A 15,639-nucleotide genomic window follows, 5' to 3' on the forward strand; every position below is an offset into this window, starting at 1 on the left:
AACGATAGCTAGCAACTTTCTAGAAAAAAATATACTTCACTCATAAGCTTCAATAAGCTAGCAGTATGCAATTTATTTAATGTACCAGAAAGATGATAACTGATAATAAAAAAAACAGATATTATTTAGACACACTGGATATTTGAATGCATGCTTATCACTCATTTTCCAGTGTATATTCATACACGTAGATCAATTTCTGTGTCATATGACACATGTTAAAACCTAATAAAAAATTACAGCCTCAGATGATCACTCCCCACCCCACTAAATACTTTTGGAGGACTACGCATGCAGATTTAGTTGCAAATTTGATAATTTGTTATAAAAGTTAATGTGAGGGTCAGTTTGTGATAAGTTCCATTTTAAATGGGTTTTGTTGTAAATTTTTTCGCATGAAGCTCCAAATTATGGGGAAAAAAAATCATTATCCAGAAAACACTATGGGCCTGATTCATGTTTGGACATAAGTCTGTTAGTGCGCCATATCTTGCATGAAATAGCCCTGCACATGCTCAGAAACTGACCATACAACAATGAGCACAGTTGCATGCAAATCATGTCAGAACACAAATGACACTACTGCCTAAGACTTGAGAGGCATAACGAGGGAGGGAAGAGGCAGATGAACGTAGGTCATGTATAGTGGCATGCTGAGGTGCCGTATAGATGAAGATGCACCCGAATCAAGTCCTGTGTTTCTGGAGATGTAGGCCTGGTTTCAACAGAATTATTTGCACCAACTACAGGGCAGGTGTAATTGCCAACTGATTATTAATGATTGACATGGCATAGTCCTGGTATTAAAAACTACAGGTATGCGTGCCACTAGCTAGCACAGAACATGGAAACACGTAAAGTACAGTACATGCATTAAAAGCATTTTGATCCTTGTAGGCCTACTTAATGTACACACATTGAAAAAAAAATCCATATTTGTATTAATGTTTATACAAGAATTGTTCATTTGTTTTATCATTTAATTCTTTTCTGTGTCTTGTGACCTATTAGTGAACAGACACTGGTGTGTATAGTGCAGTCTTTTATGTATCTACATACAAGTAATGTTTAAGCAGAGCCTACTTAAACCCAGATTCAAACGGAAGCGTATCTTGAGATACGTTTGGATTTTAATATGGTCAGTAATACACTCAAGTGCCATGCTTTTGTTTTTTTCTGTTTTTTGTTAACGTGTGTAAGCACGAATCAGGTCCTATGTTCCAAGCATTGCAAATAATAGACCCTTATACTTGTACACAATTCTAATAGTATAAATATAATTAAACATGACACCTTCCTAGAAACAGCAAACAAACATTTGTTGTACCACTAACAAAGACAACATAGTTAGCTATAATTTTAGCATTATGGAATATAATTTAATACTTTATAAATACAATTGCATAAAAAGGAATGATTCTTAATGGCTCTTTCATGGAAACAATGAAAAATACATTGCCAGCCGGGAGAATAATCTGAGGCAGAGAGAATTATGGCTAGAGGTCAGATGATATCAAGTACCTAAAAATATTTTATCATAACATTACTGCTGTTACATTAAAGCAATACATTTGATTTGTCACCATATGACATTCATAGGATTCTAACCAGCTCTTCTTTAACCCTCCTCATCGAATCTTTCCTCCCCTCACCAGTCCAATGCTCCTTCATACCTCTATGGTGCTCACCTGTGTTTCAATAACTAAGAAGATTACCTCTTAATGTTACAAATGACAATTCTTACCTGCTCCATCCTTACCCACCCTTTCCCTGTTTGTATTTCCAATCTCTGGTAATGGAAATGTTATTGTTTCCCCTTCTTATTGTTATTTATCTTATTGCAAAACATTACATTACATTGCAAAACATTCCAAAATTTGTTCACGTGCAATTTGTCCTTTGTTACATTGCCTTTGAAAACCAATAAAATTTTTGTTCATTCTTATTTATTTTTTTCCAATTGATCGCAAGATTTTTTTTTAAGACCTCGTTAAGTAATTTTAATGCTGTTTTTTATAATTTTCGAGCGGGTTAACTTTAGCCGCGATTCAATTCCATTTTTAACGCTCCAGTTTTTTTTTTGTTTTTTTTTTAACAAACGGTCTTCTCGTGCTCCAGTAGAAGGTCTATTGAAAGTATAGTGTGTGCGAGAGGCAGCAGCGTTAAAAGATATTCAATTGTTTTTTAACGCGGCGCGTTAAACAGGCCAATATACTGTTTTATCTCGCACCTCTTTGGGGTGTGATAAAAATTATTTGAAATCATGTAATAATGAGAAGAAAAAAAATATATATAAGATAAGATTAGTGTTTATCACTAATGCCTAACATGTAAAAGTTGATTTTCTTGTTAAAAAATAACAATAAAAAAATAAATAAATCACTAATTAAAATATATTTATGTATGTATGTAATGTGTTTTGACATGCTATAGATGATTCTATATTAAAAAATAGCTAAATAACAAAATATGCTAAAGAAAGTACTGTAATGTAGATTTTATCAACTAGAATGGTTTTGTAATGCAATAAAATGTATGGAAATGTATGTCAATCCTTTTTTTTGTGCTATACATGACCAAGTTAAAACTCCCCTTCACTCCCCTAAAAACTTGCAAACACAATGATTAATGCGCGGGGGCAGCGTTCCCTCTTTTTCAATTGAGTTGCACCAATTTTCATGCTGCGTTAACTAAAAACAGTCGCTATAGCAGATAAAAACCCGCGGGTGATTTATTTTTTTTAACACGGCGAGAAAAAAAGAAATCTCGTGGTCAATGAAATACCTCCCCCCTCCTTTCCCCATTGTGTATCCTGTTCCAGTGTGAGACGTTTAAGGTTAATGGGAGAAAAAAAGTTAAATGGGCATTTCTTGAACTCTGAGGCATTTAACCAAAACAGCTAACTTTCCACTAAAAGAATACTACTACTAAAAAAGACAAAATGTGTTATATTAAATACATCAAATACTTTGAGCACTGCTGCAATGCTACATTCTTTCAGCTTTCTTACTGAAGTTGCTGTCGAAAGCAAAATTATTAGTCATGAGGAATCGAAAAGCAGCAATCCCACAAAAACATGGAGTGCTTGTAAGATAAATCAGTGCAGCATTTTTCCTTGGTTTGTTTCTTCAGGCTACTATTAACTATTTATAGCTTTGCAGTGTCAAGTACTACCATGTCAACCACAGTCACACAACACAGGATGTACTAAAAAGCAATCTGAGCTATGCCTGCTCCGTGTACTATAAAATCCTCCTCCTCCTTTCACCCCTCTCCATTAACATGACATGCTGAGAGCCATGAGAAAGTGTGTGGCAGCCATACTTTGTGGCTTCTAGAGAGATGTTCAGATAATGGTTTGCAGGAGGAAGGCCAAGATAATAAATAAATATATATATATATATATATATATATATATATATATATATATATATACACACACATATATATATATATATATATATATACACACATATACATATATATATATATATATATATATATATATATATATATATATATATATATATATACATACATACATACACACACTTAGATGTGTATATATACGTACTCTTAGATGTGCTAACCTTCTGGTGTTTATGGTGAATGCACTGTAAGTACCACAGGCAGATGGAGTACTTACTGGTCAAGAGTACAAGATCGTATAGATAAAATCTTTCATTATTAGATTGTTAAAACGGTATAGCCTTTGATACTACCTGCCTGGCAGACAAATCATTCTAAAAAAAAAGTGCTTATCTTAGCTTTTAAATACACATCACCACTATATCCTCATTTTCCAATGGTCAGTTAAAAGGTAACAAATCACTAGTACAAACAGAATAATCATAAAATGCCATGTATTATGCAATGCAGGGTACATTACTGTAATGTTCATGGTCAATACATAACTAAGTGTTATGAAATGTGTAATCTTCAGTGTGTCTTATGCAGGTAGTGCCTGAAAGATGCTCAGCACGAGATGATAGACTTTACATTGATAAAGAGCCTGCATATTTGGAGAGACTATCTCCTCAGGTAGTGCTCACAAAGTTACAGCACTTGTCTGCCATTGTATTCTTCCATTAAATTACTGGGAAGTCTGAGCGAGCCCTCTCATACTGAGGAGACTGTTCAGGTCATAAAGAAAGATATTACATAAAAAGGAATATATACCCAGCACGCCAGACATTGCTACCAGAAAGCTCTCTGAAGCACAATATTAGAAGCTTCTAAAGAATAAAAAGTAAAGAAATTCTTACTTTATATTCTAGACTTTAACAGTTAACCGGAAAAATATTAACATACACCTATATATACTTAATAGACAAAATACAGAGACAGGGCTATTCACATTTTTCATCAATTCATTAAAAAAAATATCTAAACAAAATAGCATCTAAGAACATGTGCAAATTATTTTTGCACGAAGTTCAAATATATTGATATGGCACAATGTATGGCCCTATATTGCATGCAATAAAAGTCAAACAATGGAATACATCCAGAAGCATAAGAAAGGTGCTTCCTCAAGTATTTCCTCCAAAAATTTGACAAGGATTCACAAATAATATTAGCATTAGTAAAAATGTAGACTGTACGCTCATGTTAATGGCTACTCAGACTGTATGCTGCGACCTCTCTCTGCTTTAGTGAAGTGATAAACAAAAGCAGTGTGTGACAAAGTGATGTCTCTAGTATGGAGAACACAGAATATAAATGCTTATCATTTATTTGTGATGCACAAGACCTACTCTCACAAAGACATACAAAGCAAATGATATTTTAAAGCTTTCACAAATGGCAGACAAAACAGTGGTTATGAAAGATGTCTAAAACGTTAGGGAAACTTTACTTGGTACATTATAGAATTGTCAAAACAGATGGGGTATGAGATGAGGGTAGCTAGGAATCAGGGGCAGGGGTCATAGGGCCTCTATACAGTTGGAGAAGCTGAAGTGGTGAGATTTCCATATAGAAGGTGCAGCATGGGAGAGGGTTTGTTAATCTTTTTTGACAAGATTATAACAGCAGAGAAAATTAGGAGTTGTATTTACAGATCAAGCAAAACAGTAAAAGGAGCAACATTAAACTGGATTGCTTGTCGTTAAATGACATAACTTAACATTTGATTATGGAAAGCATAGAGAGCTGGTGCAAGGACTGACAGAGGATAGGCAAGTATTGAAGAGTCTAGTACCAGCTTTGAAATAGGCTGTAGATGGAGTGGAAATCCCATCAAGATTTGATTATAGAAGACAATGTAGTATATGATGAAAGGGTGAAAAAGTAATTTAGAGGAATGGATGCGTTCTGCCGTTGTTGCACAGGCTGACAAAGTAAAGGAGATACTTGAACCCACGGCAATCACAGGAGTGAGTCTGAATCAAAAAAAAATTACAAACAAAAGAAAGATAGAAGAGAAAATGTGGAACAAAAACATGATTTACAGAAATAGCACAGAAACGAACAGCAGTAACTGCCAAACAAGAGAAGTGGTTGATACGATATTAAAAACTGGGGTTATACTTAAATGTCTGCAAGTTGTGAGGTTCGGGGCAGAGTTTACATGCAGTTACGGCAGCAACATACAATGAGATGACTTTCTGCTGCTTTTGCTTAATTAAAGAATAGGGTGAATCCAATTTAGGGGAGCAGACAAGATGCATAACTACACTTTTATGTTGTTATACAGTGAAATGATGTTCTGAAAGGATACAGTAAGGAAGTAGTAAATCAAACATAAAACCTAGTCAACTTAATTTTTGCTTATTACAGAAGAATAAAGCTAAATCGATATCCACAGATATGATTGGCTTTTAACTAACAGGTCACTTATTGTGTTTATTCAAGAAAAGACCAAATGCTGATCCCTAAACAATGTTTTTTTTTCTGCTCTATAGCTATCCAATGGTTTATCTGTATGCCCACAATAGGGAGATAGTGAGCTTCCCCAATTAAATTTTGATATATAGAAATCTTTGTACCTCAACTGTAGACTCACAAAGCAATATCAATTATTATCTTGCGATTGCGGTAATTGTATGTGTATGCACAAATTCAGTCTAATCTTTGAAACGCACAAATCTCCATGTGTGAGATGAGGCAAGACAGTGCCAAAAAGACATCTTGTGTAAAACACAAAGGTACTGTTAAAACCTAACCTGCTAATAGTGCTAGAGCAAATGGTTGAAAGACAATTATGGGACACAAAGACAAAACACCTTATTTAATTATCTGCTGTATTAACATTGATACGTGACTAAATTGCTTTCAGTTTACTTTTACCTTGGCATTATAAATGAAATACTCAGATAAAAGGCTTAAATGCTAGAAATGACAATTATTAAAAAAAACATCTGTCATTTCACACTCCAGCACGTAGCATACCACAGATGACTGCAAGGATTGATGGAACACCTGTGCAGTCAATAGAGAAGCAGGTGCAATAGACACAGCTTTTCACAAATTAAGTAAAATAAATAAATAAAAAAAAGGAAGAAGAAGACATCTTTAATCCCTGGATAGTTCTGGCAACAATCTGGACCAAACTTGGGAGAGAGAAAAAAGTGATTTTAGCACATGAAAATGGTACCTCAACATGGATGAATTAAATCACCTAGGCAAATAGTGGGTAAATATATATATATATATATATATATATATATATATATATATATATATATATATATATATATATATATATATATATATATATACACACACACACACATATATAATATATATATATATATATATATATATATATATATACACATATATATTATATATACACATTAATATATTATATATACACATTAATATATTATATATACACATTAATATATATGTGGATATATAATATATATGTGTATATATAATATATATGTGTATGTGTATGTGTATATATATATATATATATATATATATATATATATATATATATATATATATATATATAATTTAAAAAAAAACAGCAAAAATGAAATACCAGGGGGCAGGCACTCTGCTACCTACAGTGTCTTTGTCCCACAAGCCTGGCTGACACGCTCTTCCCTCATCTACCCATGTGGTAGGGACAGATTTCAATGTCCTCCCGTTCTTTTTTTGTTCTTTTTTTTTGCAGGTCCATAAAGAAAGCTCAGTCAGCTGAGATTTCCCGATATCCACGCAAGCGGGATCCTGGAGATGTGACTCCTATTCAGTCTGTCCTGTAGCAATCTCCCCCATCAAGTATCTCACTTTTAAAAAACCTCTCAAGTTCTCTCTTACCAGGACTGCCTGTTAACATACACCAGTACTCAGCTCACTTGCAAACGACCTCACCTTTGAAAAGGTGCTTGATCAAGATATCAGTTTCCCTGCTGCCTAAAAACAAAGGCTATTTTTGTGTGTGTAGATTCTTTTACAAAATAACAATATCTCAATACAATTACTGCATTACAAGACATGAATAACTAAGATATTATGTTTATAGACCCACATGACAACACTTAATATGTCATAGACAAAGTAAATGCACACATGGTATGCATCACACTAATAGATCCCACCCCACAAGCTCGCTGCCTAGGTGTAATCCTTGACTCACACCTATGTAACTGACTGTCTTTTTGCCATTTCATCTTGGATGTCCTCTCGCCAACCCAAACTTAATCTTTCTAAAACAGAGTTAATAAAAATCCCACCCACCAACAAGAGCATACCTGACAATTGTATCTCTGTTGATAACATGACCATAAATCCCACCCCACAAGCTCGCTGCCTAGGTGTAATCCTTGACTCACACCTATCCTTTGTTCCCCACATGGACTCTATATCCAAATGATGTTATATACATCTAAAAAACATTTCCAGAATACGCACATATCTACCACAAGACACTGCAAAAACCTTAATTCATTCACTTATCTTCTGCATTGACTATTGCAATTCCCTCCTTACTGGTCTTCCCCAAAACAGACTCAAACCCCTACAATCTATTTTGCATGCTGTGGCAAAACTGATTTTCCTTGCAAATCGTTATTCCTCTGTTGAATCACTCTGTATGTCTCTACACTGGCTGTCTGTTTTCTACCGAATCCAATTTAAAATACTTTTACTAACCTACAAGGACATCAACAAAGCTGCACCAACATACATCTCCTCTCTTGTCTCAAAATATCTCCCAACTCGACAACTCCGTTATGCACAAGATCTGTGTCTCTCATCCACCCTCATTACATCCTCCCATTCCCGGTTACAGGACTTTTTTGTGGCTGCACCCACTTTATGGAATTCTCTCCCTCGCACAATAAGACTCTTCTCTGGTCTACAAATTTTCAAGCGTTCTCTGAAAACCTACCTCTTCAGACAACTTTACAATATTCCTCAACTACCCTCTTAACCTCACTACCAGTGGCGCACACAGGGGGGGTTTCTGGGTCTCCCCTCCACTGACAAAGTTCTCCTACATACGGCACTGTACTATACAGCAGCCGCGACGCTGTCAAAGAAGCGTCCGCGGCGGTGCTGTATTGTATACAGCACCGCCGCAGACGCTTATTTGACAGTGCCGCGGCTGCTGTATAGTACAGTGCTGCCGAAACGGAGCTGCTGCGCATCTCTCGCTGTTTTTCTCTCTTTTTTTTTCGGTGGGGGGAACACACCCCCCCTATCAATCCTGCGTGCACCCTTGACTACCTTACCCTTTTACCACCCGTTACACAATTTCACACAAGACAACTAACCCATGACCAACATTGTTGTGTGACAGGATCATTTAGCCTATGAGTCACTTTTACCTTTGCAGCCTGGCTGGGCCAAAATGCAAAATGTAGACTTAGCCTTAGCCTCATGTGTCAAACTCCCATTGTCCCATAGATTGTAAGCTTGCGAGCAGGGCCTTCTCACCTCTTTGTCTGTTTTACCCAGTTTGTTTATTAGTTTACCATGTTTGTCCCCAACTGTAAAGCGCTACGGAATATGTTGGCGCTATATAAATAGATGATGATGATAATAGAGTACATGCAATGCAATACAATATAAGCAGTGGCAAACAGTTTTGGATGAGAAGTGGTGTCCAGCAGGCTAAACTCCTAGTAGTAATATCCTGAAACCATCTTGTTACAAAGTGGAGCAGCTATCAAAGGACGACAGCAACTTTGCAACCTGGCAGTCATTGAACATTTTCATAGAGTCAACAATAACAGTGAGGGGAGCTGGAGCCTCCATCACCTTTACATTGGCCTACTCACAACCAGGAGCTAGCAAAGGTCACATATTTGTATCGCTATATATATATACACACACACATATACACACACACATATATGTGTATATTGTCCTACAAAGCAATTTAACCAGTAGTATATGTACTGTAAATAATTAAGGAGATCTATATATTAATTAATTGGTACTCAGGACAAGTAATGTATTTCACATGACATTCATCATTTGTGACCAAGAGCTTTGAGTAGAGTAAAGCGCTATATGACAGACAGCTCCTCGTGCCATTGTACAGGTATGAACCGATCTTTGGGAAAGAAGCAAGACTCTTGCCCCTCCCCTTTAGATGACTAATGAAATATTAGCTCAAGCTTAACTGTCTGAGATAGAGATAGTATCTACAAACCACTTGAGTGGTTCATTCAGAAATCGGACAACAATGAGAGAGAAACTGACAATTTGAATGCTATTGTTGGAGCCAATTGGGTGGCCTAATGTGTTTGTTAGTTGCTCAGCTTTCCAGGAGGTGAATAGTATTATCCCTTTGTTCAAACAGGGCCCCGACATTCCAGGATCTGGCCAAGCAGCAACAGAGTTTAAGACACCAGCCGGAAGTATAAGCTGCAAGAAAAGGTAGAAGAGATGCTGTCTGTAATGACTGCTCTCTCATTCTATTAATCTCAACATTTTATTCTTGTATAGAAACAAAGTCAGACATTCAAACTTGATATAAATAAAACTGAATTCACTAACTCTATAGACATCTGACTAAACCATTTGATATTTCCAGCCCATGACAAAAAGCAGCAACTACATAATTCCTATGCTCCTCGCCAGTTTCACTATTTTCTGTGATGAAAGATCAACACACTTTAGAAGAACTCTGCCATCTTTCTTGATGTTGACTGCTCTAACGGATGCCGTGTCTGTGGACAAATGATCTGGACTAAAAAGGCACCGACAGCACTACAGAAAATCACAACTCATACTAATTTTCTAGCATGGCTCTGTGACAGCAAGAAACCTAGAATAGTTGTAAACATGAAACGAAAATAATTTTGGATGATTATGGAGGATCCATAGTCTCGGTTTTTGTTCTGTCATACAATTACAGTTCCCAAACTTTTTTCTCTTTCCTTCAGCAGAGCTACTGATCTGTGAAATTAGAAAAATTAAAAACGGATTTGTCTGACAAGAGCAGACTGCTAATAAAATCAAGTCTCGTGTAAGATGACTTCTAACTACACAGCACAAGTCTTGGTATTTTCTGGATGAATGGAGTTGATGTGTAAATGTACAAGCTTGAGGTAATACAGTCAAGGCATACATAACATATGAAAATATGATTTATGAAACAAGCAATTTATATGAATCTTTTTAGACCTGTTACACTAGGGTGTTGTACTACTTTTCAGCTAATCGTTTGCCCCACTTAATAGCTACACATGTACGGGGACATTTTTCATGCGTTTAGAAAGAATTCAGTCAATTAAATTTCAGTCCTTTTGAAAAGCATAATCTGGGTCCTAGGGAAGATTACATCTATTAAAAAAGTACATAAATGTAAGTTTACTTTTGTTGACTCACAATATGAACTTTATTGCAAACAGCTGTAGATAATATGGGAATCTACCTCTACATGAAACAAAGTTTATACACCTAGCTTGATTAAAGTATTCTAAGAGATCTATGAGGAGAATATTCAAGCAATAAAAAGTACCTGCTGAGAATCTTCCATTTGGTGTACAAACTATCTTTGGCCATGGACCTCCCCCTTCCTAGATTTATTCGTACCTTTGCACTTCAAATAAATCTCAGTTCCTAAGCAGTTTTGCGGAGCTCCTGTCTCACCATACAATTATACAATCGGGTGCACCCCCATCCCCAAGTACTGTTCTGCGGATATATTTGGAGCCAGACTGCTTTTCGTATCGCTTTGATAACTCTCCCACCCGCAAATTAGTCTCCTGTCCCTTATTCCTCCTCTGGGCTTAATTCCACGTGCAACATTTTATATGGACCTCATTTATGCTTAGCTGGATTGATATCACCAAATTGGAGCAACGTGTTATCTCCTCATTCCGATTACATTACAAGCATTGAAGCCTTTATTATTCCAACTGAATTCACGTGACTTCTTTTGCTACATATCACTTTTGATAGGGCCTTGGTCTCCTGACCTCACTTTATGATATACCCTTACAAGAATCAGGACTTTTATGCTATATTATCGAAAGCCATTGTGCTCATCTCAATATTTTATTTATCTGTATTTGTTTCGGCCAGAACATGTTTATGTTTCCATTGTATAAAGAATAAATCCCAATATAAATGATATATTCACTCCATTTGCCCAGAACCTATTTCTATTCTTTGGACTAACCAATTACTATAAATCAGTACCAGTCAAGTGCAAGATCAAATACATCAGTTTCCATGTGTTTTCTCCAGCTGCTTTATCCGAGACCACACAGGTGGTGAGAATACATTAGAATGACAGCAAGATAAAAATATTCAATGCACACAAAGCCATTCTTCAGATTTTCACTCAGATGGAGCACTCAAAGAAAATAAACTAAGATAATGATTAAGGACTCTATGAAACATGATCATTCAGAGAATGGCCTTTCATTCCATAGCATCAATGTAAATTCAATTCACATGTTTACCTTTCTTGCTGCATGGATGTCAAAAAATGGCTTGTTCCGAACACTAAATGGTTCATGTGCTTTATCTATATGTCCTGTCTTCATTTTCTCATGCCTGGGAAAAATTATCTCCTTCTCAATGCAGGACAAACGGACGTTAAAGTCACACTCTCCAACAGGTCGGCCCTGCAGTTAAGATGGAAGCAAAAAAATATATTTTTTTTTTTAAAACAAACTGTAGAATGTTGATGACAGATATGATTAAAAAAAAAACAACATCAAGCAGCCCATATTTCAAAAACATCAAACACTGCAAGTTTCTGTAAAGGTTTACAAACTGTAAAACTACCCTGCAAAGAGTTAACAGTACTGTTTAGCCAATATTTTACTCAGTTCCACTGCTTCCTGATTTTACCCAAGGCTATGACTCACTTATTCTCTATGGGGGTTTCAATCCCCCCCACCCCAAATTAGCGCAGCGTTAAATATATTACCGTTATTACAGTAATTTTAACCCAGCTTTCTGTTCGCAGCTCAGGGACCTGCGAGCAAAAAGCTGGTGTTGAAACTACCGTAATAATGGTAATTAAGCGTATTATTACCGTAATAACGGTAATTAAGCGTATTACCGTAATAACGGTAATAATGCGCAGGTTGCGTTACTTTTACCAGTAATGAGGCCAACTGAATTACCCCTTAGTAACTTATATTGTTTTTACTACTCTAACTAGGTGGTACAGAACCTCTATAAAACAGTTTCAATGTGTTTCAGATACCTGTTGGAGGGCGTGCTCATCTCTCCTCCATATATACTGACTATGTCATGTCATAAGGACTTCTTGGCTGAGAAAATTACATAATAGATTTTAAGTTTCTTTCATCTCCAATGCATGCATACCCCCACATATGTCCATTAACCCCTAGATTGCTTAATGCTACCCCACATTTTAAAGTAGTGGCCTCCAACAGTCTGTTAAATAGTTGAAGCGGCCATGGTGACGGCACATAAAGAAACATTTGTCTTATATTCCAGCTTTTCTATATGAAGTGGTAAAACTAGCTAAACTTTACTACACTTTGTTAATATTGCTTATTTAAAGAGGTCTACCATATCACTAATTAGATAGTAACAACAGTGATAACCCAAACGTTCCAATTTTGACCAGATTTTTCTGTAAGAGGAGCTAAGTGGAAATTTGGGGGACTAACAGCTTTTGACTTCAAGGAGTCCAACAAGAAAAGCAATCTTTTAGGTTAGATAACAAATATTGCAATACAAAACAACCACATTTACACATAAATGATGCATTTTATTACACAAATAAAGATACTGCATGCATGTGTGACTCAAAGGCCCTAGCCCTTTTATAGATTTTCCACTACAAAATGATCATCATCTATTCTACTTGCTTGCAATATACCACACTAACCAAATGTCCATTTTCACACACAGCAAACACATTAACAAGATTGGAGAGAATTAGATAATTACTTTAGGAAAAAAAAATTGGTCTGCCATTGAGAAAATTTATCCCATTTAGCAAAGTATATTTTCTCCAATGTTTCTGTTTGTTCAGAAAAAAAAAAGAAAACAACTTTGTCCTTTTCCGATTTCGTAACACGAGTGACAGCCACAGCTATGCATCTTTAGTGTAGACTTCAGAGAAAGTGAAAAAAAAGTGCAAGGTGGCAATATTTTTGTCCACGACTGTAACAGAAATAACTCACAGTTTCCTCTAAACATTAGTTGAAATTAACAACAATATTTGGTCTCTACAATTCTCTGTTAATATCCAAAATCCTTCATTTGGTTCTGAATTTGATACTGCATATTTTGTTTAAGTGAATGCTTAATATTGTCATGGTTGAGCTCCCTGCACCTCTCTAATGGCAATTTTGCCCACTCACCTTGTGCAAACAGCTTCAGTTCTCATGGATTTGAGAGAAGAAGGCCTTCTGCCAACTGCTGTGTTCAAATCTGACTAATAGCTGGTCACTTCAGAATAATCCAGCGTCCTGTCTTGGACCATTCCAGGGTGCTTTTTGAACCGTGTTTGGGGTCATTGTCCTGCTGGAAGACCGAAGACCCTGCTTTTAGACACTGGGTTCAACACTCCACTCCAAAATGGCCTGGTAATCTCCAGATTTCATGATGCCATGCACATACTGAACATCCAGTGCCAGATGCAGCATTGCATTCCCAAATCATCACTGAAACTGCTCCAAGTTTAAACTACAGGCAAGGTGTTCTTTTCTTTGAAAGCTTCATTTTACATTCTGTAAACATAGGGAAGATGTGCTTTACCAAAAAGCTCTAATTTGGTGTCATCTGTCCATATGACATCACAGAAGTAATTTGGCTCCAGTTGCACTCTCTTTTGTTTCTCAGCAGTAGAACCCTCTGAGCTTCCTCCCACATAACCCCTTTTCAATGGGTTAGCAACATTTGGTGCAAGTTGAAACGGTTGTACAGTCTGTATCTTGAATCTGTTTGGCAGTTGGTCGATGTGCTTCTTTCACCACTCGAATAATCCTGCGCTACAATCTTCTATCAAGTTTTCTCTTGGAGTCAACCTCCAGGGAGGTTGGCTACAGTTCCATGGGACTTAAACTTCCTTATAACATTACGTACAGAAGAAACAGCAACATCACGTTCATGAAAATTGATCTGTAACCTTGATATTACCCATGCTTAGATACAATCTGCTCTCTGACCTATTCAGACAATTCTCTAGCTTTATTCATTTTCTCCTTGCTCAATGCAGCACACACAGTGACACAATACAAGAGAATGAGTCTCTCTATTCAAACTTGTTTAATGAGTGATTTTTATATTGCAGGCACCTGCTACTCACCACAGGTGAATTCAGTTTCAAAATAATCACCTGCTTGAAGTCTAATTATTTCTAACTACTTATAAAAGGTGCCAACAAATGTGTCTGCTCATTTAGGGATTTCTGCTTATAGTGTTCTATTCCCCTGCAAACCAAATACATAAATATGTGGATACTAAAATATTTAATATATTTTTGGGGTAGGTTTATGTAATACTATAATTCAAGTTTCATATAGTATCATGAAACAATACTAATCCAAAGGTCATGGCAAGCAGAATTTGAGCGAAGTCAAAAAGCTATCCAGAGGTTGGGGCAGGCAGAGTACAAGCAAAAAACAACAAAAATCTCAGCAGAGGTTAAAATCCAAGGCATCCAAACAGAGAACTATAGAGGCAGGCACACACTAGCAGAGATAAAACTATAACCAGCACAGGCAAATGAAGACTTTTAATGCACCAGTATCCAATATTAGCAGCTTAATTAAACGTTTGACAGCTATGTTTAAGATGTAATGATTGAACACATTAAACAGCTAATTCCAACATGGCTGCACCTAGTGATGAAACTACATGATCGTCAAGGAAACAATCTGAAGCCACATTACTCATACGCCTAAATCTTCTAACAGGAGCACGGACTGATGACGCAGTCCGGCATCTCTGTCTGATCTTAACACTTCTTCTTGTGATGATCCTTGCTTGTTTTGACCACTGCACCTCACTGTAATTTCTGCTTAGTTCTTGACTATGTCTTTTCTATAAGAATCTGTGGATTCTTGGGTCATCTGGATCTGACTCAGATTTGTTTGCAGATTACCAGGGTGCTTCTTTGAAATGGAAAATGGGCAGTTGAAAGTAAAGAAACACAAAAGCATATAATCAGTTATCAGTACACTCACAAGGTCTACATTTTAAATAGGCCATGGAGACTGGGCGTGGAGGCGA

At 36.4% G+C, this 15,639-nt stretch overlaps 1 protein-coding gene across 1 annotated transcript in view; it reads right to left on the minus strand.

Moving 5' to 3' along the window:
- Nucleotides 1–15,639, minus strand: part of RNGTT (RNA guanylyltransferase and 5'-phosphatase) — a 239,684-nt gene that overhangs the window by 130,986 nt on the left and 93,059 nt on the right. Inside the window, exon 11 of the mRNA XM_075202759.1 lies at nt 11,880–12,044. Within this exon, the coding sequence (XP_075058860.1) occupies nt 11,880–12,044 (165 nt within the window). The remainder of the gene's footprint in view (nt 1–11,879; nt 12,045–15,639) is intronic.

Source organism: Mixophyes fleayi, chromosome 3, assembly GCF_038048845.1.
Source record: "Mixophyes fleayi isolate aMixFle1 chromosome 3, aMixFle1.hap1, whole genome shotgun sequence".
Lineage (NCBI taxonomy): Eukaryota > Metazoa > Chordata > Amphibia > Anura > Limnodynastidae > Mixophyes > Mixophyes fleayi.